The 22,952-nt window shown below is 46.6% G+C and overlaps 1 protein-coding gene across 1 annotated transcript in view; it reads right to left on the reverse strand.

Annotated features, from left to right (window-relative positions):
• Nucleotides 1-757: 757 nt before the first annotated feature.
• Nucleotides 758-22,952, reverse strand: part of SLC45A2 (solute carrier family 45 member 2) — a 73,093-nt gene continuing 50,898 nt past the window's right edge. The window contains exon 7 of the mRNA XM_072134484.1: nucleotides 758-1,232. Coding sequence (XP_071990585.1) covers nucleotides 1,008-1,232 — 225 coding nt within the window. The 3' untranslated portion in view covers nucleotides 758-1,007. The remainder of the gene's footprint in view (nucleotides 1,233-22,952) is intronic.

Consider the following 22,952-nt stretch of genomic DNA (forward strand, 5'->3'; position numbering starts at 1 on the left):
GGGCAGGGTCCTCTCTCCTGTAGAGTGTAAGCTCTTATGGACAGGGTCCTCTCTCCTGTAGAGTGTAAGCTCCTATGGGCAGGGTCCTCTCTCCTGTAGAGTGTAAGCTCTTATGGACAGGGTCCTCTCTCCTGTAGAGTGTAAGCTCCTATGGGCAGGGTTCTCTCTCCTGTAGAGTGTAAGCTCTTATGGGCAGGGTCCTCTCTCCTGTAGAGTGTAAGCTCTTATGGGTAGGGTCCTCTCTCCTGTAGAATGTAAGCTCTTATGGGCAGGGTCATCTCTGCTGTAGAGTGTAAGCTCTTATGGGCAGGCCCCTCTCTCCTGTAGAGTGTAAGCTCTTATGGGCAGGATCCTCTCTCCTGTAGAGTGTAAGCTCTTATGGGAAGGGTCCTCTCTCCTGTAGAGTGTAAGCTCTTATAGGCAGGGTCCTCTCTCCTGTAGAGTGTAAGCTCTTATGGGCAGGGACCTCTCTCCTGTAGAGTGTAAGTTCTTATGGACAGGGTCCTCTCTCCTGTAGAGTGTAAGCTCTTATGGGCAAGGACCTCTCTCCTGTAGAGTGTAAGCTCTTATGGGCAGGGTCCTCTCTCCTGTAGAGTGTAAGCTCTTATGGGCAGTGTCCTCTCTCCTGTAGAGTGTAAGCTCTTATGGGCAGGAAGCCATGGATAACAAATATAAGAAGATATCACAGTCCCGGTGCCTTGATATAGGAGAGATGTCCCTGGTTTATCATGATGTATTTTGATGGTTGATTTCCTTTAAGAGATGTGTTTCAGGGAACCCTGCAGTGAGTTTTCTCAGTGTGTCCTTAGCCTTAGGAGGTTTTATAAGATCCCAGTACTGTATATGTGATGACAAGCGCTGTAAATGTTATTAAAGATATAATCTGGCTCACAATGTGCAAATTCCTCTGAATTCAATAAAATACCGAAAAGATGGATTTTATTTTTACATTTTTGTGATTAGTTTAAATTACAAGTCAGCAGCTGGGGAGAGGTCGGGCTCGAGGTTTATTCCACATATCTGACAAATATTGCAACAAAGCAGCAACCGATCAATGACACAGCGGAGGCAGAGATGACGACAACCACAACGCTCCCTGCGAGACTGACCAAGAATCCGAGACCTCCGCCAACCAGAATCTGCGCCAGCTGGACCATGCAGGTGAGAGCCGCACAGTCTATTCCTTTTCCTCGATGAACTTTGCTCGTCTTTCCATCCAGCTGTGCTTCAGCCTGCAAGATCAAGCAGCAGAAGATTAGGATTCAGGTTCAGGGGTCATAACACATCATAGAGCAAGACATATAATTTTACATCACTACATGTGCTACACACGCTCCCTGCAAAGCAGATGTGGTATTATTTTTACATTATTTCACATTATTTTCTTGTCCAATGTCTGCGACCTGCATTGTGACATAACCCCTATGAATAACTAAAGAGTATAGGGGTAGGCTGGGAGTTGTAGTTTCACAAGAACTGGAGTGAAGGAAGCTAGGGAATAAAGAAAGACATTACACTCTACAGGAGAGAGGACCCTGCCCATAGGAGCTTACACTCTACAGGAGAGAGGACCCTGCCTATAAGAGCTTACACTCTACAGAAGAGAGGACACTGCCCATAGGAGCTTAAACTCTACAGGAGAGAGGACCCTGCCCATAAGAGCTTACACTCTAAAGGAGAGAGGATCCTGCCCATAAGAGCTTACACTCTACAGGAGAGAGGATCCTGCCCATAAGAGCTTACACTCTACAGGAGAGAGGATCCTGCCCATAAGAGCTTACACTCTACAGGAGAGAGGATCCTGCCCATAAGAGCTTACACTCTAAAGGAGAGAGGATCCTGCCCATAAGAGCTTACACTCTACAGGAGAGAGGATCCTGGCCATAAGAGCTTACACTCTACAGGAGAGAGGACCCTGCCCATAAGAGCTTACACTCTACAGGAGAGAGGACCCTGCCCATAAGAGCTTACACTCTACAGGAGAGAGGATCCTGCCCATAAGAGCTTACACTCTACAGGAGAGAGGATCCTGCCCATAAGAGCTTACACTCTACAGGAGAGAGGATCCTGCCCATAAGAGCTTACACTCTAAAGGAGAGAGGATCCTGCCCATAAGAGCTTACACTCTACAGGAGAGAGGATCCTGCTCATAACAGCTTACACTCTACAGGAGAGAGGTCCCTGCCCATAAGAGCTTACACTCTACAGGCGAGAGATCCCTGCCCATAAGAGCTTACACTCTTATTCCTTGACCTTTTCCATACCTGCTGTTTATGCCTCCTGTCCTTGGTTGATACTTTTCCTCCCATTATTCACTAATAATCCGGATTCCTTTTCCCCATCATTCACCATCTTTTCTCCCCTCCTAACACCATGAACAAAATGTATCTAAAACTTCATTAACTTTTTCTTATTAATTGGGTGGATTCCGCTTGTTATATCACCAGGGATCCTTAATTAATTCTCCACGACCTCCACATAATATTCCTGCACTTCCTATTACATTTACAGTAAAGATTTCATTCCTGGAGTTTTATTTCTAATTAAAAAAGGATAAGAAAAAATGCAATAAAAAAACACAATAATTTTCTAGCATAAAAGCTTTTACAAGGGAGATGCCTAATGGAATAATAATAATAATAAAAAAAAAAAAATATAGAAAATCTTAATATATTCCGCTTCGGTGAGTTTAATAATTCTACTCATGTCACCGTCTGTCACAAATATTCATTTCCAGATCAATTTAGAAAACCAGAACGCTCCCGATAGGAGAAGCGTCTTCGGCTCCGCAGCGACGCAGATGGAAATTTTTACAGCTTAAATTAAAACCCTATTTGCCAGAAACGTGAAAATAGAGAGCAATAATAACCGGCTGTAACACAAGGCGGTGAATGAGGTCGGCCGCGTACATGACGGGTCCGCTGGTTATCACACAGTGACGGAGATCCGAGGATGTGTAGGTATTGATGGGGACGATTAAGAGGTGCTGAATAGTAACGTGAGAACAGAGGCGCAACGGCCGCGGGACATTGTATAAAATTGGTCTATTATCAGAAGATCTTCATGGAATTCTAGATTAGATTCCGTGAATTTTACTTTGTGTATAAATCAATAGGAGAACTTGATTATCAGAGAACGTACAATATACCAGTAATGAAGTTATAGGTGGCACCAACAGCGTGCTCTACTACTCCCCCTCCCTGTACAATGACCTCTATACAGAGAACACTGACCCATCATTACATCACTACTGACAATAGATGATGTCACAGCTTATCTCCTCCCCCTCCCTGTACAATGACCTCTATATAGATAACACTGACCCATCATTACATCACTACTGACAATAGATGATGTCACAGCTTATCTCCTCCTCCTCCCTGTACAATGACCTCTATATAGATAACACTGACCCATCATTACATCACTACTGACAATAGATGATGTCACAGCTTATCCCCTCCCCTCCCTGTACAATGACCTCTATATAGATAACACTGACCCATCATTACATCACTACTGACAATAGATGATGTCACAGCTTATCTCCTCCTCCTCCCTGTACAATGACCTCTATATAGATAACACTGACCCATCATTACATCACTACTGACAATAGATGATGTCACAGCTTATCTCCTCCCCCTCCCTGTACAATGACCTCTATATAGGTAACACTGACCCATCATTACATCACTACTGACAATAGATGATGTCACATCTTATCTCCTCCCCCCTCCCTGTACAATGACCTCTATATAGATAACACTGACCCATCATTACATCACTACTGACAATAGATGATGTCACAGCTTAACTCCTCCCCCTCCCTGTACAATGACCTCTATATAGGCAACACTGACCCATCATTACATCACTACTGACAATAGATGATGTCACAGCTTATCTCCTCCCCCTCCCTGTACAATGTCCTCTATATAGATAACACTGACCCATCATTACATCACTACTGACAATAGATGATGTCACAGCTTATCTCCTCCTCCTCCCTGTACAATGACCTCTATATAGATAACACTGACCCATCATTACATCACTACTGACAATAGATGATGTCACAGCTTATCTCCTCCCCCTTCCTGTACAATGACCTCTATATAGATAACACTGACCCATCATTACATCACTACTGACAATAGATGATGTCACAGCTTATCTCCTCCCCCTCCCTGTACAATGACCTCTATATAGATAACACTGACCCATCATTACATCACTACTGACAATAGATGATGTCACAGCTTATCTCCTCCCCTCCCTGTACAATGACCTCTATATAGATAACACTGACCCATCATTACATCACTACTGACAATAGATGATGTCACAGCTCATCTCCTCCCCCTCCCTGTACAATGACCTCTATATAGATAACACTGACCCATCATTACTGACAATAGATGATGTCACAGCTTATCTCCTCCTCCTCCCTGTACAATGACCTCTATATAGATCACACTGACCCATCATTACATCACTACTGACAATAGATGTCACAGCTTATCTCCTCCCCCTTCCTGTACAATGACCTCTATATAGATAACACTGACCCATCATTACATCACTACTGACAATAGATGATGTCACAGCTTATCTCCTCCCCCTCCCTGTACAATGACCTCTATATAGATAACACTGACCCATCATTACATCACTACTGACAATAGATGATGTCACAGCTTATCTCCTCCCCTCCCTGTACAATGACCTCTATATAGATAACACTGACCCATCATTACATCACTACTGACAATAGATGATGTCACAGCTCATCTCCTCCCCCTCCCTGTACAATGACCTCTATATAGATAACACTGACCCATCATTACTGACAATAGATGATGTCACAGCTTATCTCCTCCTCCTCCCTGTACAATGACCTCTATATAGATCACACTGACCCATCATTACATCACTACTGACAATAGATGTCACAGCTTATCTCCTCCCCCTCCCTGTACAATGACCTCTATATAGATAACACTGACCCATCATTACATCACTACTGACAATAGATGATGTCACAGCTTAACTCCTCCCCCTCCCTGTACAATGACCTCTATATAGGCAACACTGACCCATCATTACATCACTACTGACAATAGATGATGTCACAGCTTATCTCCTCCTCCTCCCTGTACAATGACCTCTATATAGATAACACTGACCCATCATTACATCACTACTGACAATAGATGATGTCACAGCTTATCTCCTCCCCCTTCCTGTACAATGACCTCTATATAGATAACACTGACCCATCATTACATCACTACTGACAATAGATGATGTCACAGCTTATCTCCTCCCCCTCCCTGTACAATGACCTCTATATAGATAACACTGACCCATCATTACATCACTACTGACAATAGATGATGTCACAGCTTATCTCCTCCCCTCCCTGTACAATGACCTCTATATAGATAACACTGACCCATCATTACATCACTACTGACAATAGATGATGTCACAGCTCATCTCCTCCCCCTCCCTGTACAATGACCTCTATATAGATAACACTGACCCATCATTACTGACAATAGATGATGTCACAGCTTATCTCCTCCTCCTCCCTGTACAATGACCTCTATATAGATCACACTGACCCATCATTACATCACTACTGACAATAGATGTCACAGCTTATCTCCTCCCCCTCCCTGTACAATGACCTCTATATAGATAACACTGACTCATCATTACATCACTACTGACAATAGATGATGTCACAGCTTATCTCCTCCCCCTCCCTGTACAATGACCTCTATATAGATCACACTGACCCATCATTACATCACTACTGACAATAGATGATGTCACACCTTATCTCCTCCTCCTCCCTGTACAATGTCCTCTATATAGAAAACACTGACCCATCATTACATCACTACTGACAATAGATGATGTCACAGCTTATCTCCTCCCCCTCCCTGTACAATGACCTCTATATAGATCACACTGACCCATCATTACATCACTACTGACAATAGATGATGTCACAGCTTATCTCCTCCCCCTCCCTGTACAATGACCTCTATATAGATAACACTGACCCATCATTACATCACTACTGACAATAGATGATGTCACAGCTTATCTCCTCCGCCTCCCTGTACAATGACCTCTATATAGATAACACTGACCCATCATTACATCACTACTGACAATAGATGATGTCACAGCTTATCTCCTCCCCCTCCCTGTACAATGACCTCTATATAGATAACACTGACCCATCATTACATCACTACTGACAATAGATGATGTCACAGCTTATCTCCTCCCCCTCCCTGTACAATGACCTCTATATAGATAACACTGACCCATCATTACATCACTACTGACAATAGATGATGTCACAGCTTATCTCCTCCCCCTCCCTGTACAATGACCTCTATATAGATAACACTGACCCATCATTACATCACTACTGACAATAGATGATGTCACAGCTTATCTCCTCCTCCTCCCTGTACAATGACCTCTATATAGATAACACTGACCCATCATTACATCACTACTGACAATAGATGATGTCACAGCTTATCTCCTCTCCCTCCCTGTACAATATCCTCTATAGAGATAACACTGACCCATCATTACATCACTACTGACAATAGATGATGTCACAGCTTATCTCCTCTCCCTCCCTGTACAATATCCTCTATAGAGATAACACTGACCCATCATTACATCACTACTGACAATAGATGATGTCACAGCTTATCTCCTCCCCCTCCCTGTACAATGACCTCTATATAGATAACACTGACCCATCATTACATCACTACTGACAATAGATGATGTCACAGCTTATCTCCTCCTCCTCCCTGTACAATGTCCTCTATATAGATAACACTGACCCATCATTACATCACTACTGACAATAGAGGATATCCGGCTTCACTTTTGTGAGAACCACCAATAGTAGTTGCTGTATGCAATATGATTCTTAAAATGGCAGAGGTGTACTTCCCCGGGATAGAGCATCTTCAAATTACAAATCTTGTTGAACGTCTACCATTTTTTCTGTGTAAAGCCTAAAATTAGAATTTAGAAGCACTGGAGTCATAATGGACCCAAAAGACCTGTATATTACAAGTACCTTGTATGGGAGACTCCACTGAACCATAAGAAACAGCAAGTACATTATTTCTAAGCAGTGATGGTAATAAAACTTTAGAGAATGTTAATTAACATTGGAAATCAGCACAAAAATAGTTCTGGACAAAAGCCTCCCACGTACCCCACAGGGGACAGCGAGAAAACAGTGTGATGTGAACAAGTCCCTATTATGTATTATCTGGGGAAATGAAGTCTCCAAAAATCTAAGAGAGAACAAGGCTAAAAAAAAAAACAAGTGCGATAAAAGCACACAGAAAACATGGAAAATAAGGGAAATGTACTGTGTGATAATGAGATCAAAGCCAAAAATAAATTAAAATAATTTAAATTTATTCAAATTAATAGAATATAATGACTTATCATTGGAGCGCAGGCTACATCCAAGATGAATTCTGTGGGAAGATATTTGTTACAAATTTGAGTTTTCTTTGCAAAGACCTAAAGGTGAAGCCTCTCGGGATGGGAATTCGACAAGAGTGTTTCGGGAACCTGCAGTTTCTTAAACAACCCACAGCAACTGGGTAGCGATTTGTGGAAGTCAGTCCAGTGATAGGACTTTAGGGGAAGCCAAAATCCATAGTTTGATGAAGGTGCGTCTGGCCATTCCATTCCATTAAATTGGGGCTACAAGGGAACCCCATTCTCAGTTACACCTCCATCAATCAACAATTATCCCCAATCTAGTGAAAATTCTGACTGCTTGGCTCCTTTGTAAGGGTTGTGTGCCCAGGTTGTCTTTAGCCAATATGGCGGATTAAGACCTCCATGGTCCCTGGGCTGTATGATATGATAGCCCCTACAAGTCTGGAATCACTTCCTACATCCGGTACTAGAATCAGCTTCTTGGGGAATGGAGGATGTGTCCCTTCTGCTGCTTTTTAATTGGTAGTTTCACGACCTTTGGAGGACCTTCAAAAGGTCCTGAAATGACTCTTGTGTACATCTGTATTCAGAGCAGGAACAAATGTATTCATTTTTCATGGGAGAAGGTCCTTCTCGTTATAAAATTTGGTGGGTTGTATGCTTGACCCTGGGCCCCTTTAGGAGGTTTGGGCCCCTTGGCCAGACTACACCCCGCCTCAAAATTAGAGGGGTAAATTCTGGCCTGGGGATAGGCCAAACTACAACTGGGTATAATCTGGGGCAGGGTTAATCTGGCCTGGGGGGATATGGTCTGGCCTAGGCTACTTTAAACCCTGGGGTATGCTCTGGCCTAGGCCAAACTACAACTGGGTATAATCTGGGGCAGAGTTATTCTTGCCCGGGGGGGGGGGGGGGTTGTATACTTTGGCCTAGGCTACTTTACACCCTGGGGTATGCTCTGGCCTAGGCCAAACTATAACCGGCTATAATCGGGGCAGGGTTATTCTGGCCTGCTACATTGGCTCCATTAGCACCTTGTATGATGCAATTATTTGAGCACTCTGGAGCAGTATTACTTTGGCGCCGGATGTCAGTGCTTACATTATCCATCGTATCTACCAACAGATCCTCGTGATGTGTCAGCAGATAGATAAAAGTCATCTTTATCTTTAAAAAAGACAAGTCATTAGATCTTGCAGTAACTTTCTTTTATTGTATAGAGAATTGAGGTTTAGATAGAGACTGGGAGATGACGTTTTACCTCCAGGGTTGGTAAACGCTTGTCCTGTCTGTAATGAACTTTACTTTTTGTTGAATTGGAAGACTCGGATGCTTGGATGACACTGGGTCGAGCAGTCTGTCAAGGAGCCTGTCAACTGTTCCTTCACCTTCCTTTGAATTCACCATTTTCCCCCCCATCAGAGCCATCAATCACAGGTAATGACTTCACACTGTCCCCAGTCTCATGATAACCTTTCATTCTTCCCTGTGTTGTAGACATCACATCCAGGCCCTCACCACCTCCAGCGTCTAGAACTCAAAAACTTTCCTCTGATCTGCTCCTTCCTTGTCTATAAAGTAAACCAATACTAGTCCATGGGGCACGTGTATCATAGTTTTCCGGCTGCCACTTTTTCAAGTTTCCTGAAGTTGGCTACTTAATCATTGCAATGTATCTTACGTTTTTTTTTCCCTCTGTGATACAGGTGATGCGTCGCCTGTTTTGTCTCAGTTTTGAGACTTTTTGCGGTGTGCGACTTTTTGGTCCCGAATAGCAGCTCCCAAAAGTAAGTCTGGGTCTATCATGCTCTATTGTGCGACTTGTTAGGAGCAAGAACGGGACATTTTCAAGCCTAGAAGTCGCACCAGTTGAATATCTTGGCTACAGAGATATACACTCACCGGCCACTTTATTAGGTACACTATGCTAGTAACGGGTTGGACCCCCTTTTGCCTTCAGAACTGCCTCAATTCTTCGTGGCATAGATACAACAAGGTGCTGGAAGCTCCTCAGAGATTTTGGTCCATATTGACATGATGGCATCACACAGTTGCCGCAGATTTGTCGGCTGCACATCCATGATGCGAATCTCCCGTTCCACCACATCCCAAAGATGCTCTATTGGATTGAGATCTGGTGACTGTGGAGGCCATTTGAGTCCAGTGACCTCATTGTCATGTTCAAGAAACCAGTCTGAGATGATTCCAGCTTTATGACATGGCGCATTATCCTGCTGAAAGTAGCCATCAGATGTTACAGGGTACATTGTGCTCATAAAGGGATGGACATGGGCAGCAACAATACTCAGGTAGGCTGTGGCGTTGTACCAAGGGGCCCAAAGAGTGCCAAGAAAATATTCCCCACACCATGACACCACCACCACCAGCCTGACCCGCTGATACAAGGCAGGATGGATCCATGCTTTCATGTTGTTGTTTATTGCACAAAAAAAGAAAAAGGAAGCAATAGGAGTGATACATGTCCCCAACTGTCTTCATAATCTTCCGCCCAGACTCCTGCAACATCTTTTCCCATCTTGCTCCACTCTCTGGATATTAAAAATCGGAGAAGGTCTGATGTCCACCACCTTTACCAGTCGATAGTAGTGTCCCTTTTATTGGCCACTAAGTGCATATAGACCCCCCCAGTCTTAATATTCATTACATTGGTGAAAAGTTATATCTTCCCTGCAGAGACACAGAGTCAAGCCAAAAGGAACAGCTCATTATCACGAACAGCAGCCGCAGGACAGGCATTATACAGAGCATACTGGGGCAGATTTACCCCTAAAGCAATTGATTGGCGCCCCAAAGACAACACAATAGTGAGATTCAGCAAACTCAACAAGACCAGTTGTTAAAATAAGTGGGATGTGCATCGGTTTGTCATTGATTGCAAACATGCAGATTCGCCTATAATGCACCCCAATGAACAGAACGTGGAGACCAGAGGGGGCCCTTACATCCTCCCTGTCCATATGCTGGTGGCTATAGCCGCTTTCCTCCTAAGGTTTAGCATTGAATGGGGAAATGTTTGACATTAGGAGGGTCTCAATATAGAATTTTGGGATCCCCGAAATCCCCAACGCCACCCCTCAAGATACCGATATACCCACCATGCTTTGCCATTCAGAGCAGATTGTTTCAATGGCACTGGGGTTATACATAACTTTACAGTGGGCCCCTCTGAGTGCAAACACCACATTGTATACATCTGATTTCACCAGTGTACTTTACAGACCCACAGCACATGTATGTGACGGTCGCCTGGAACAAGGTGGCCTGCATCCAATGCCCTCTTCACGCTCCAGTGCATGCTGGTAAATAGCGTAATAAACAGTTAACATCCACCTTTTCGTTCAGTTCCCGGCTGCGACTAGAAATCAGGATTGAAAAATTCCTGCCGTTTCTTGGATTGCATTACGACTTTGGCACCTACATCTCTCCAGACTAAACGCAGTCAATTTCGCCCAGCGCCATATGTGAGCTCTGGAAACGAGACATGATGAAAGCTTGAGCGGCTGGAAGCAAAAACATGACCCATTTTCCCTGATTGAATAGCGAGCTACCTGGCAGCCATAACGTCTACATAGGGGGGAGGATTGATCATCTGTCGTGGAGAGACAGATTATGGATGAAATCAGAAGTGAGACGTCAAGTTCAAAGGCTGAAGAGATGTCATCTCCAACAATATACAACAAGCCAAGCTAGAAAACACTCAGATCTTCTCTACAGTCCATCTTACCATGAGACCACCCAGAACTAGATAGATATATAGAACTACATTACCCCCCATCCACACCTTATTACACATTAGGTTTATGAACAAAATATACAAATTCTCATTCTAATTCTAATCATTCAAGACGACCCTTTAAGTGATCACTGCTGTCACGGTTTTCTGGAGAAATCTCCCAAAGCATGTCTGTACAGTACATAGAACGATCCAGATGGAAAACCATGGGCCAATAGCCAAGACATCTCTCTTCCTGGCATCCACACAACACATAATTGGCATCACGGTGTCCTTATATTGAGCTACGCAGATTTTCCCAGTAAAAAAAAACAACGATACAAGATTGCAGATTTTGGTTCTCGAAAAGGTTGAACTAAAATAAAGTTTAAAAAATGGCACGTACTAAAATGTTATAGGTGGAAACAGCAACACATCCGACAAAAAACAAGTCCCCACAAAAAGTGCAAATATACTATAACAATAGTAAGTGATTCGGCCACTTTCCTGACTGCCTTTTCAGCCAACCCTGGATGGATTTTCCTCTGTTCACACCCTAGAGCAGTGGTGGCGAACCTATGGCACGCGTGCCACAGAGGGCACGCAGAGCCCTTTCTGTGGGCACGCACACCATCTCCCCTGCCGTTTATACATAAATCCTTACAACTCCCGGCAGGCAGGAAAAGCTGCTGATCGCTTTCTCTCTCACTGAAGGCTGCGTCAGTGCCCGCCCCTCCCCCTCCTCCACTCCCCCTTCAGCCCGGGAACACAAGGAGAGAGACAGGACTGCTGGAGTACACTGCATCAGCCAGCTCCGAGTAAAGATAAGTGCAGCAGGAGGAGAGAGGAGGGCAGGAGCTGCTCTGTGTGTATGTCACAGGCAGCAGGCAGGCAGCTTTGGGACACTAATCAACTATAGGTCCTTATTGTTTAGTGTCCCAAACTGCCCTGTGTGACAGCTATTCATGGCCATATATATATACTGCCCTTGGCCCAGATCTCTTGTTGCTGTGCCATGCTGCCAGTGACCCTGGGGTGCACCACACTACCCTCACTGACAGCATGGCACAGGTGCCCAGAGCTTTATATACATGTGGCCACAGACCTGTCATATGTGGTGATTTGATGGCAAATTCACCTGCCTGATTCCCTGTAACTTTGCTATTCCCTCAACCCCCACTCCACCCCACAACAAACACTGTGCCCTACGAACCCAAATTGGATTCAACAATCCTTCATATTGCCCCTTTATGGGGGTAGTGTCCGTCACTGTATGGCTGTAGTGTCCGTCACTGTATGGCTGTAGTGTCCGTCACTGTATGGCTGTAGTGTCCGTCACTGTAAGGGGGTAGTGTCCGTCACTGTATGGCTGTAGTGTCCGTCACTGTATGGGGGTAGTGTTCCTCACTGTATGGGGGTACTGTCCCTCACTGTATGGCGGTAGTGTTCCTCACTGTATGGCTGTAGTGTCCGTCACTGTATGGGGGTAGTGTTCCTCACTGTATGGCTGTAGTGTCCGTCACTGTATGGGGGTAGTGTTCCTCACTGTATGGCTGTAGTGTCCGTCACTGTATGGCGGTAGTGTTCCTCACTGTATGGGGGTAGTGTTCCTCACTGTATGGCTGTAGTGTCCGTCACTGTATGGCGGTAGTGTCCCTCACTGGATGGGGGTAGTGTCCCTCACTGTATGGGGGTAGTGTTCCTCACTGTATGGCTGTAGTGTCCGTCACTGTATGGGGGTAGTGTTCCTCATTGTATGGCTGTAGTGTCCGTCACTGTATGGGGGTAGTGTTCCTCACTGTATGGGGGAAGTGTTCCTCACTGGATGGGGGTAGTGCTCCTCACTGGATGGGGGTAGTGTTCCTCACTGGATGGGGGTAGTGTTCCTCACTGGATGGGGGTAGTGTTCCTCACTGGATGGGGGTAGTGTTCCTCACTGGATGGGGGTAGTGTTCCTCACTGGATGGGGGTAGTGTTCCTCACTGGATGGGGGTAGTGTTCCTCACTGGATGGGGGTAGTGTTCCTCACTGTATGGGGGTAGTGTTCCTCACTGTATGGGGGTAGTGTTCCTCACTGTATGGGGGTAGTGATCCTCACTGGATGGGGGTAGTGTCCCTCACTGAATTGGGGTAGTGATCCTCACTGGATGGGGGTAGTGTTCCTCACTGGATGGGGGTAGTGTTTCTCACTGAATGGGGGTAGTGATCCTCACTGGATGGGGGTAGTGCTCCTCACTGGATGGGGGTAGTGCTCCTCACTGGATGGGGGTAGTGTTCCTCACTGTATGGGGGTAGTGTTCCTCACTGGATGGGGGTAGTGTTTCTCACTGAATGGGGGTAGTGATCCTCACTGGATGGGGGTAGTGCTCCTCACTGGATGGGGGTAGTGTTCCTCACTGGATGGGGGTAGTGTTCCTCACTGGATGGGGGTAGTGTTTCTCACTGAATGGGGGTAGTGATCCTCACTGGATGGGGGTATTGCTCCTCACTGGATGGGGGTAGTGCTCCTCACTGGATGGGGGTAGTGCTCCTCACTGGATGGGGGTAGTGCTCCTCACTGGATGGGGGTAGTGCTCCTCGCTGTATGGGGGTAGTGTTCCTCACTGTATGGGGGTAGTGTTCCTCACTGGATGGGGGTAGTGATCCTCACTGGATGGGGGTAGTGATCCTCACTGGATGGGGGTAGTGATCCTCACTGGATGGGGGTAGTGTTCCTCACTGTATGGGGGTAGTGTTCCTCACTGTATGGGGGTAGTGATCCTCACTGGATGGGGGTAGTGTCCCTCACTGAATTGGGGTAGTGATCCTCACTGGATGGGGGTAGTGTTTCTCACTGAATGGGGGTAGTGATCCTCACTGGATGGGGGTAGTGATCCTCACTGTATGGGGGTAGTGTTCCTCACTGTATGGGGGTAGTGTTCCTCACTGGATGGGGGTAGTGTTTCTCACTGAATGGGGGTAGTGATCCTCACTGGATGGGGGTAGTGCTCCTCACTGGATGGGGGTAGTGTTCCTCACTGGATGGGGGTAGTGTTCCTCACTGGATGGGGGTAGTGTTTCTCACTGAATGGGGGTAGTGATCCTCACTGGATGGGGGTATTGCTCCTCACTGGATGGGGGTAGTGCTCCTCACTGGATGGGGGTAGTGCTCCTCACTGGATGGGGGTAGTGCTCCTCACTGGATGGGGGTAGTGCTCCTCGCTGTATGGGGGTAGTGTTCCTCACTGTATGGGGGTAGTGTTCCTCACTGGATGGGGGTAGTGATCCTCACTGGATGGGGGTAGTGATCCTCACTGGATGGGGGTAGTGTTCCTCACTGTATGGGGGTAGTGTTCCTCACTGTATGGGGGTAGTGTTCCTCACTGTATGGGGGTAGTGATCCTCACTGGATGGGGGTAGTGTCCCTCACTGAATTGGGGTAGTGATCCTCACTGGATGGGGGTAGTGTTTCTCACTGAATGGGGGTAGTGATCCTCACTGGATGGGGGTAGTGATCCTCACTGGATGGGGGTAGTGATCCTCACTGGATGGGGGTAGTGCTCCTCACTGGATGGGGGTAGTGCTCCTCACTGGATGGGGGTAGTGCTCCTCACTGGATGGGGGTAGTGCTCCTCACTGGATGGGGGTAGTGCTCCTCACTGGATGGGGGTAGTGCTCCTCACTGGATGGGGGTAGTGCTCCTCACTGAATTGGGGTAGTGCTCCTCGCTGTATGGGAGTAGTGTTCCTCACTGGATGGGGGTAGTGTTCCTCACTGGATGGGGGTAGTGATCCTCACTGGATGGGGGTAGTGATCCTCACTGGATGCGGGTAGTGATCCTCACTGGATGGGGGTCGTGATCCTCACTGGATGGGGGTAGTGTTCCTCACTGGATGGTGGTAGTGATCCTCACTGGATGCGGGTAGTGATCCTCACTGGATGGGGGTCGTGATCCTCACTGGATGGGGGTAGTGTTCCTCACTGGATGGTGGTAGTGATCCTCACTGGATGCGGGTAGTGATCCTCACTGGATGGGGGTCGTGATCCTCACTGGATGGGGGTAGTGTTCCTCACTGGATGGTGGTAGTGTTCCTCACTGTATTTTTTCCTGCTTTGTGATATAATTAGTGATGTTGGTCTTTCTTTAGTGGTCTGTTTATTATCAGTATGGTGGTATGTATCTTGTTGTACTGGTAATGGTCATCATGTGGCAGTATTATATGTCCCTTATAGAGCAGTATTGTCGGTAATTTTAGGCTAAATAGCCATGTTGGCACTCTAGGATTATTACAAGAACTTTGGTTTGCAGTTTGGGCACTTGGTATCTAAAAGGTTCGCCACCACTGCCCTAGAGGTTAAATTAATAGGTGCAACACCAGCGAAGGAGATGATCTGTACAGAGACAGCTCAGGAAATGGCCACGTAGTTGAAACATAGTCAACGTCTTAAAAGGGGTTTTCCAAGTGCTTCTGCTCTTGGTCTGATTTTTAGGTCTGTAACTGGCAGGAAGATCTGGGGATTGGGTCACAAGATTTGTTTCATCCAACGTCCAAGTTTTTTTTACCTTAGTATTGGACAACCCCTGCACCTATAGGATCCACCAGAGAGAAGACCCGGTAGAGCAGTGATGGCGAACCTTTTAGAGATCGAGTGCCCAAAATGAGACCCAAAACACACTAGCTTTTCCCAAAGTACCAACACAGCAATTTAGGCAGGAACAAACTTATTGCTACCAGAATCTTTGAGCTCCAATCCGACCCTGCCCACACCTTTTCACTCTTCGGACAGGACCATGCAGCACAGGATGGGTCACTTTAATATATCAGGGCACTACTTGGACTGCCTGAGACTGCCGGAAAGTGCCATATCTGGTAAACTCTGTGCCTGGGAGACAGCCTGAGTGCCCACTGAGAGGCCTCCGAGCGCCATCTCTGGCACCAGTGCCATAGGTTCGCCATCACTGCGGTAGATCCTCTTTGCTGGTGGTAACTGGTCATCACAGGGGTCTAGTGATGTAGCTACTCAATACATAGGACCCATCAGCCACATCAGGCGACTCAAACCCTCTTCCATCATATCCCTGGGGTAAAGATAGGTAGCCGGGAATCCAAGCTCTTCCGATTGAACTGGACCTCTTAACCTGTGCCATACAATTACAATGGATCCAACATAAAGCCATAAATGTTACTGAATGGCGACGTCTTCCCGGGATGTGACAATGGGCTCCCACTTTATATTCTGTCCGTTCTCCCAGCAATTATCTCTCTTTGCAGGTTTTTATTAGACGTCCATTATTAATGGCTGGGACCATATGCTTCTGAAGGGGAAGGGAATAGGACATCAAATGCAGCTGTTTTGGGGTCATTTTAAGGGGTGAATCGTCTTCTTTTCATCCACAGTTAATGAAATTCGTTAAGACAACGGCCATTGTTACCATCTGGGGAGTCTGAATACAGGAGCGAGACTGAATATTATAGAAATCTGTAGCAAGGAGCCTCGGGCTTCCAGAAAACATTTTTTAAAAAGTCAACATAAAGAAAGGAAATCTTTTTAAAAGTCTTAAAAAATGTGAGTATTAAAGGGGTTTTCCACAGTTTAGATACTCGACCTATTCATAGATCCATGTGTGCATCTTAGAGCTCATTCATATGAATAGGAAACCACTTTAGCCATCGAATTACTATGTTTTTCGGACACTGCAACAAAATGTTATCACCTGTACCCCTGCATTCTAAGGATGATCTCTTCATACTTTAGAAGCTGCTCATTCACATTCAAAAGTTGTCAAACTCTAATATAATTGGTTGACAGTTATTCCACCCATCCCTCCCATATACATGCACACTCGGTTCAGCTGAGCATGCTTGTGTTTCAATAGGTTGAAAGTAATTACCCTGTGCAATCACCTCTCCGAGTGTTAGAACATTTTGGGCCAGTGATCCGTTCTCATGATAACTGGGAGTTTCTAGGAGACTCCCAGGTCGGTCATTCTGCCCGATCAGTACAAATAAGCAGTAAAATGACAATATACTTCAATACAGTACTGTATATGGTAGGAGCAATCAGACCCCACAGGGTTCAAGTACCCTAGGGCAGTGATGGCGAACCTTTTAGAGACCGAGTGCCCAAACTGCAACCCAAAACCTAATTACTTATCGCAAAGTGCCAGTACGGCAATTTAACCTTAAAATTGACGGTTTAGTTTAGAATCAATAAAATGATATATTCCCGATCAGAGGTAGCTTCCCTCCCATTGCGTTTTATTCGCATTTCAAAACTCCTATACTTGTTTCATTCGTGTGACATTGAGGAAGAGGCAGCAGTCCTATACACACTGAAACGCCACTTTTACACCATTTTACATCATATAAAAGAGTAATAAAAAGTTATCAAAAGGTCACACAGTCCTCAAAATGGTAGCAATGAAAACAACGGCTCATTAAGAAAAAAATCACCCCCCCCACCCAGCTCCGTGCACTAAAGTTATTAGCGTCACAAGATGGCGAAACTATTTTCTTTTTCGTATACTGTTTTAATTATTGAAAAAGTATTAAAACACAATAAAACCTACAAATCTGGTATCACTGTGATCGCATCGAACCAAAGAATAAAGGAGACAAATGATTTGGAGCGCACAGCGATAGTATTAAAATCTACAGCGTCCCAGTACACGACATGGAATAATAAATAACTGAGTTACGCAAAAAATAAGCCCTCACACAGGTATATATATAAATGCACATATAAATATATATATATATATATGTATATAAATAAAATATATATAAATAAAAATACATATATTACTTGCTCTTTGGTTGGTTGTCCAAGGTGGGCAAAAGTTCAGGTGGGGAGGATTTTGGTAGGGTAGATGGGCAGAGGGTGGGCGGCCAGAGTTAGAGCTGCGGGGGGGGGGAGGGGGTAATGCAGCATCTGGAGATCTGGGCAGTGGGTTTATGGGGCATGAGTTCCAGGGGAGGGGGTGATGGGGGGGTGCAGTGACCGGAGTTGGGGGGGGGGGGGGAGCGAGAGTGGCCGGAGTTCAATTGCAGTAGTGGGCGGAGAGCGGACAGGAATCTGGGCAGAGGGTCTAGCGGGCGAAGTACGGGCGGGGGTAGCGTTCGGAGCGGTCGGTAGCGTTGCGGTAGCGGGCGAGGTTTGGGCCGAGGTGGGGTTTGTGGTAGCGGGCAGAATTCCGCCGGGCGGTGGGATTTGCAGTAGTGGGCAGGGTGTTCTGGGAGTTTCCGCGGCTTGCGGGCGAAGTTTTAGGGGAGGGGCGGGAGCAGGCAGGAAACCCGCGTTCCTCCGGCTTCTTCTGTTCTGCACACAGTAAGGTGCCCAGCGCTGGCAGCATAATGACATCATTACGCTGCCAGCGCTGGGATGCTTACCGTCCTGTGCGCTGCAGTGACAGTGTCAGCGCCCTGCTCTGTCATGGATTTTAGCAGTCTCGGAGCGCGGCTCCGATACTGCTTAAACCTGAGTTAAATTCAAAGGACCCGCGTGCCAGCACTGAGGGCTCTGCGTGCCCTCTCTGGCACGCGTGCCATAGGTTCGCCACCGCTGCCCTAGGGGGCCTAAAAAAATACAGTAAAACTGAAAAAAGATTGCTAGTCTTGCTCTCAGCTGAGAACTGGAGACACTTGTTTCCAGTCTAGACAATGCTCTGTGGGCTAAACACATCAGCAGCTGTTGCACATATCTCTCTACTGGTTTGGTACTATGGGGCAGATTTATCAAGCTGTCTGAAAGTCAGAATATTTCCAGTTGCCCATGGCAACCAATCACAGCTCCCCCTTAAAATATTCATGAGCACTGGTAAAATGAAAGCTGAGCTGTGATTGGTTGCCATGGGCAACTGGAAATATTCTGACTTTCAGACACTTGACAAATCTGCCCCAATGTATCAGTCTTGAGTACATGCTATTTAGCTCACAGAGCATTGTCTAGACTGGAAACAAGTGTCTCCAGTTCTCAGCTGAGAGAAAGACTAGCTATGTACAGGGTCACTGCATCTGGACAATTGTATCCAGTCTAGACAATGCTCTTTGGGCTAAACACATCAACAGCAGCTGCACCGATCTCTCTGTTGGTTTGGTACAATGTATCAGTCTTGAGTACATGCTGTTTAGCTCGCAGAGCATTGTGTAGACTGGAAACAAGTGTCTCCAGTTCTCAGCTGAGAGTAAGACTAGCTATGTACAAGAGTGATCTCATTCACTGACAGCAAGCAAAGATCATAGAAATGGTAAAGAACTTTAAATTCTATAACATACCATATATTAAAAGATTGAATTGTGTTTATATATAGCTTAACCCCCCCTTACCCCTTAAAGTCACCATCTATAGGATGCTGGGTGATGATCGCCTGACGTTAAAGGCTTTTAAGCCCATTATGGCGCTATTAGATGAGCGTTAAGGTTCCCTGCAGCCCGGAACTTGCTGGTAAATTACATTTGTAAATGACAGGAACTACGGGCCAGAGCAATGACTTCAAGCCATTGACATTAGGAGAAGGAATATTTTATGCAACAGCGCACCCCTCGGTCATAGGCTGTCCCTGGTATTGCAGCTTACACTTACTCAGGTGATCCAAAACTCTGCTACATGATACGATAAGACCCTAGTATTATAAATGGCTTCTGGTAGTTGAAGCCTTGTTGGGGTGAGCACAACCACTTTGGGGGGTGGGGGAGCACAATATCCTGCTGCTGATTGGACACGTTCCTGTTACACGGTGTCAATGTAGAGCAAGTCATAAGCCCCTCTTTTATTTTAGAAATAAAAGGGTATATGACATATTTGATCCCCCAGCAAGTTTTGGCTGAGGGGACCTATCTATCTGCTGGACCATTTCTGGAACATGGCCGTCATCTTGAAAGCCGTCATATTGGATTAAGGGCAAGTTTTTCTGATCGTAAAGTCATCGTGTTACATATCAAAGACCAGAAATTGATTGCCACAATCAGATCTGCAATATTCGCTGTGGTCCAGGAGGTTCTCTATAGATTCTCATGCAGGTTTGGATCCAACACCAGGCACAACACGTCACAGAGCTGTGCATCAAAGGGAATGTTTTTTTGCGGCAACTTTGTGTGTTGATGGCTCTTACACATAGGACAATTGATTTATGAGACAATTCTAATCTTCTTTGATGAACCGTTTCCTGTTGGAAAAACTTGTCTTGGATCCAATATGGCGGCTACCATGTTCCAGACATATCCTAAAAAGGTATCCTCTCACCCATTACTTTTTGAGATTCTCAGGTATGAAATTTTCCATTTGGTTTCTGAAATAAAAGGGTGTGTCATACAGGGGCGTGACTAGGGGAGGCAGGGCCCTTTAGCAGACTACTGAAAGGGGCCCCTGTCCCCCCAGAAAATATGCACATCCTCCATTCCTTTCTGTGTCCGGTCAGATTCTGGGGCCCTCTGACACTGCAGGCCCCATAGCAGTTGTTATGGCTGCTACGGCTGTAGTTACGCCCCTGGTGTCTTGAGACTTTTGAGTGAGAACTGTAATAGTTTTCCATGTGATGCAATGCTGAGGCATCATGAGATTAATAAAGTGCACACAGAAAAAAAAAATGACTGCACATGGAGATGGTGTTTGATTGGAGAAGACAGGAAAGGGATGTGTGGATGAGAAATACAGCTGGAGTGCTATAGATATCCCTCCACCTGCTGCACAAGTACAATGCGCTTCTTTTTATACATTTTCCATTAAACACATGTATTCATTGAGTTTTGCAGGATGCTGTGACATTTGGCTGGCGCGGTCTGCAGACATAATAACGGGATTAAACAGAATTATTTTATTTTCGCTCCTCTTAATGCTAATCTCTTCCCCCGACCTGTCTGTGGTGTGACGGCAGCGAGCGTCCTGTGGGAAGGAGATGAAAGGGAGGAGAAGGAGCAAGGCTAATGGAAGGAGACCGCTGCCTGCACCCATTGTCTCTCCGGCTCTTATAGGACACATCTCGTATCCGCGTCTAGCGCAGAGGACTCCAGCGCAGCCGGCAGGACATCACATAGGATGCAGATAGACACTCAGTGTATCCTCCAACATCCCTTTAATCTGACATCCAACAGTCCAGAAGGTTCTATCCATGTGAGGCTAATGGAATGTTACAGGCTTTCTTTAGTACCAGCGGGTGGGAATATTCCTCATGGTTTCTGAGATTTCCGTATTCTGTTCAAATCTTTCTAGACAGACAGGTTCACCACATGACAGAGGTCTGATAACAGGACTGTAACTTCCTGTGCACCTGTATGTTACATGACTAAGGCTCACAGGTATACCTACAGATTAATAATAATAATGATGATGATGATGGGGGGGGGGTAGTGTGAAAGGAGCACAGAGGGAGAGGCAGAATGAGCATAGGGGGGAGGCAGTGGTAGCACATGGGGAAGAGGAGAGGCAGAAGGAGCACAGGGCAGAAGAGGAGAGGCAGAAGGAGCACAGGGCAGAAGAGGATAGGCAGAAGGAGCACAGGGCAGAAGAGGATAGGCAGAAGGAGCACAGAGCAGAAGAGGATAGGCAGAAGGAGCACAGGGCAGAAGAGGATAGGCAGAAGGAGCACAGGGCAGAAGAGGATAGGCAGAAGGAGCACAGGGCAGAAGAGGAGAGGCAGAAGGAGCACAGGGCAGAAGAGGAGAGGCAGAAGGAGCACAGGGCAGAAGAGGAGAGGCAGAAGGAGCACAGGGCAGAAGAGGAGAGGCAGAAGGAGCACAGGGCAGAAGAGGAGAGGCAGAAGGAGCACAGGGCAGAAGAGGAGAGGCAGAAGGAGCACAGGGCAGAAGAGGATAGGCAGAAGGAGCACAGAGCAGAAGAGGATAGGCAGAAGGAGCACAGGGCAGAAGAGGATAGGCAGAAGGAGCACAGGGCAGAAGAGGATAGGCAGAAGGAGCACAGGGCAGAAGAGGATAGGCAGAAGGAGCACAGGGCAGAAGAGGAGAGGCAGAAGGAGCACAGGGCAGAAGAGGAGAGGCAGAAGGAGCACAGGGCAGAAGAGGAGAGGCAGAAGGAGCACAGGGCAGAAGAGGATAGGCAGAAGGAGCACAGGGCAGAAGAGGATAGGCAGAAGGAGCACAGGGCAGAAGAGGATAGGCAGAAGGAGCACAGGGCAGAAGAGGAGAGGCAGAAGGAGCACAGGGCAGAAGAGGAGAGGCAGAAGGAGCACAGGGCAGAAGAGGAGAGGCAGAAGGAGCACAGGGCAGAAGAGGAGAGGCAGAAGGAGCACAGGGCAGAAGAGGAGAGGCAGAAGGAGCACAGGGCAGAAGAGGAGAGGCAGAAGGAGGTCAAGGGAGAGAGGAAAGGCAGAAGGAGCACTGAGGGAGAAGAGGTGAGGCAGAAGGAGCGCAGGGCAGAAGATGAGAGGAAGAAGGAGTACAAGGGGGGAGAGGAAAGGCAGAAGGAGCACAGAGGGAGAAGAGGAGAGGCAGAAGGAGCACAGGGGGAAGAGGAAAGGCAGAATGAGCACAGGGGGGAAGAAAAGAGACAGAAGGAGCACAGAGCAGAAAAGGATAAGCAGAAAGGGCCCAGGGGGAAGAAGAGAGGCAGATAGGCAGAAGGAGCACAGAGTGAGGAGGAGATGCAGAAGGAGCGCAGAGGGAGGAGAAGATGCAGAAGGAGCACAGAGGGAGGAGGAGATGCAGAAGGAGCACAGAGGGAGGAGGAGATGCAGAAGGAGCACAGAGGGAGGGGATGCAGAAGGAGCAAAGAG

The sequence above is a fragment of the Engystomops pustulosus genome, chromosome 1, assembly GCF_040894005.1.
Source record: "Engystomops pustulosus chromosome 1, aEngPut4.maternal, whole genome shotgun sequence".
Classification (NCBI taxonomy): Eukaryota; Metazoa; Chordata; class Amphibia; order Anura; family Leptodactylidae; genus Engystomops; species Engystomops pustulosus.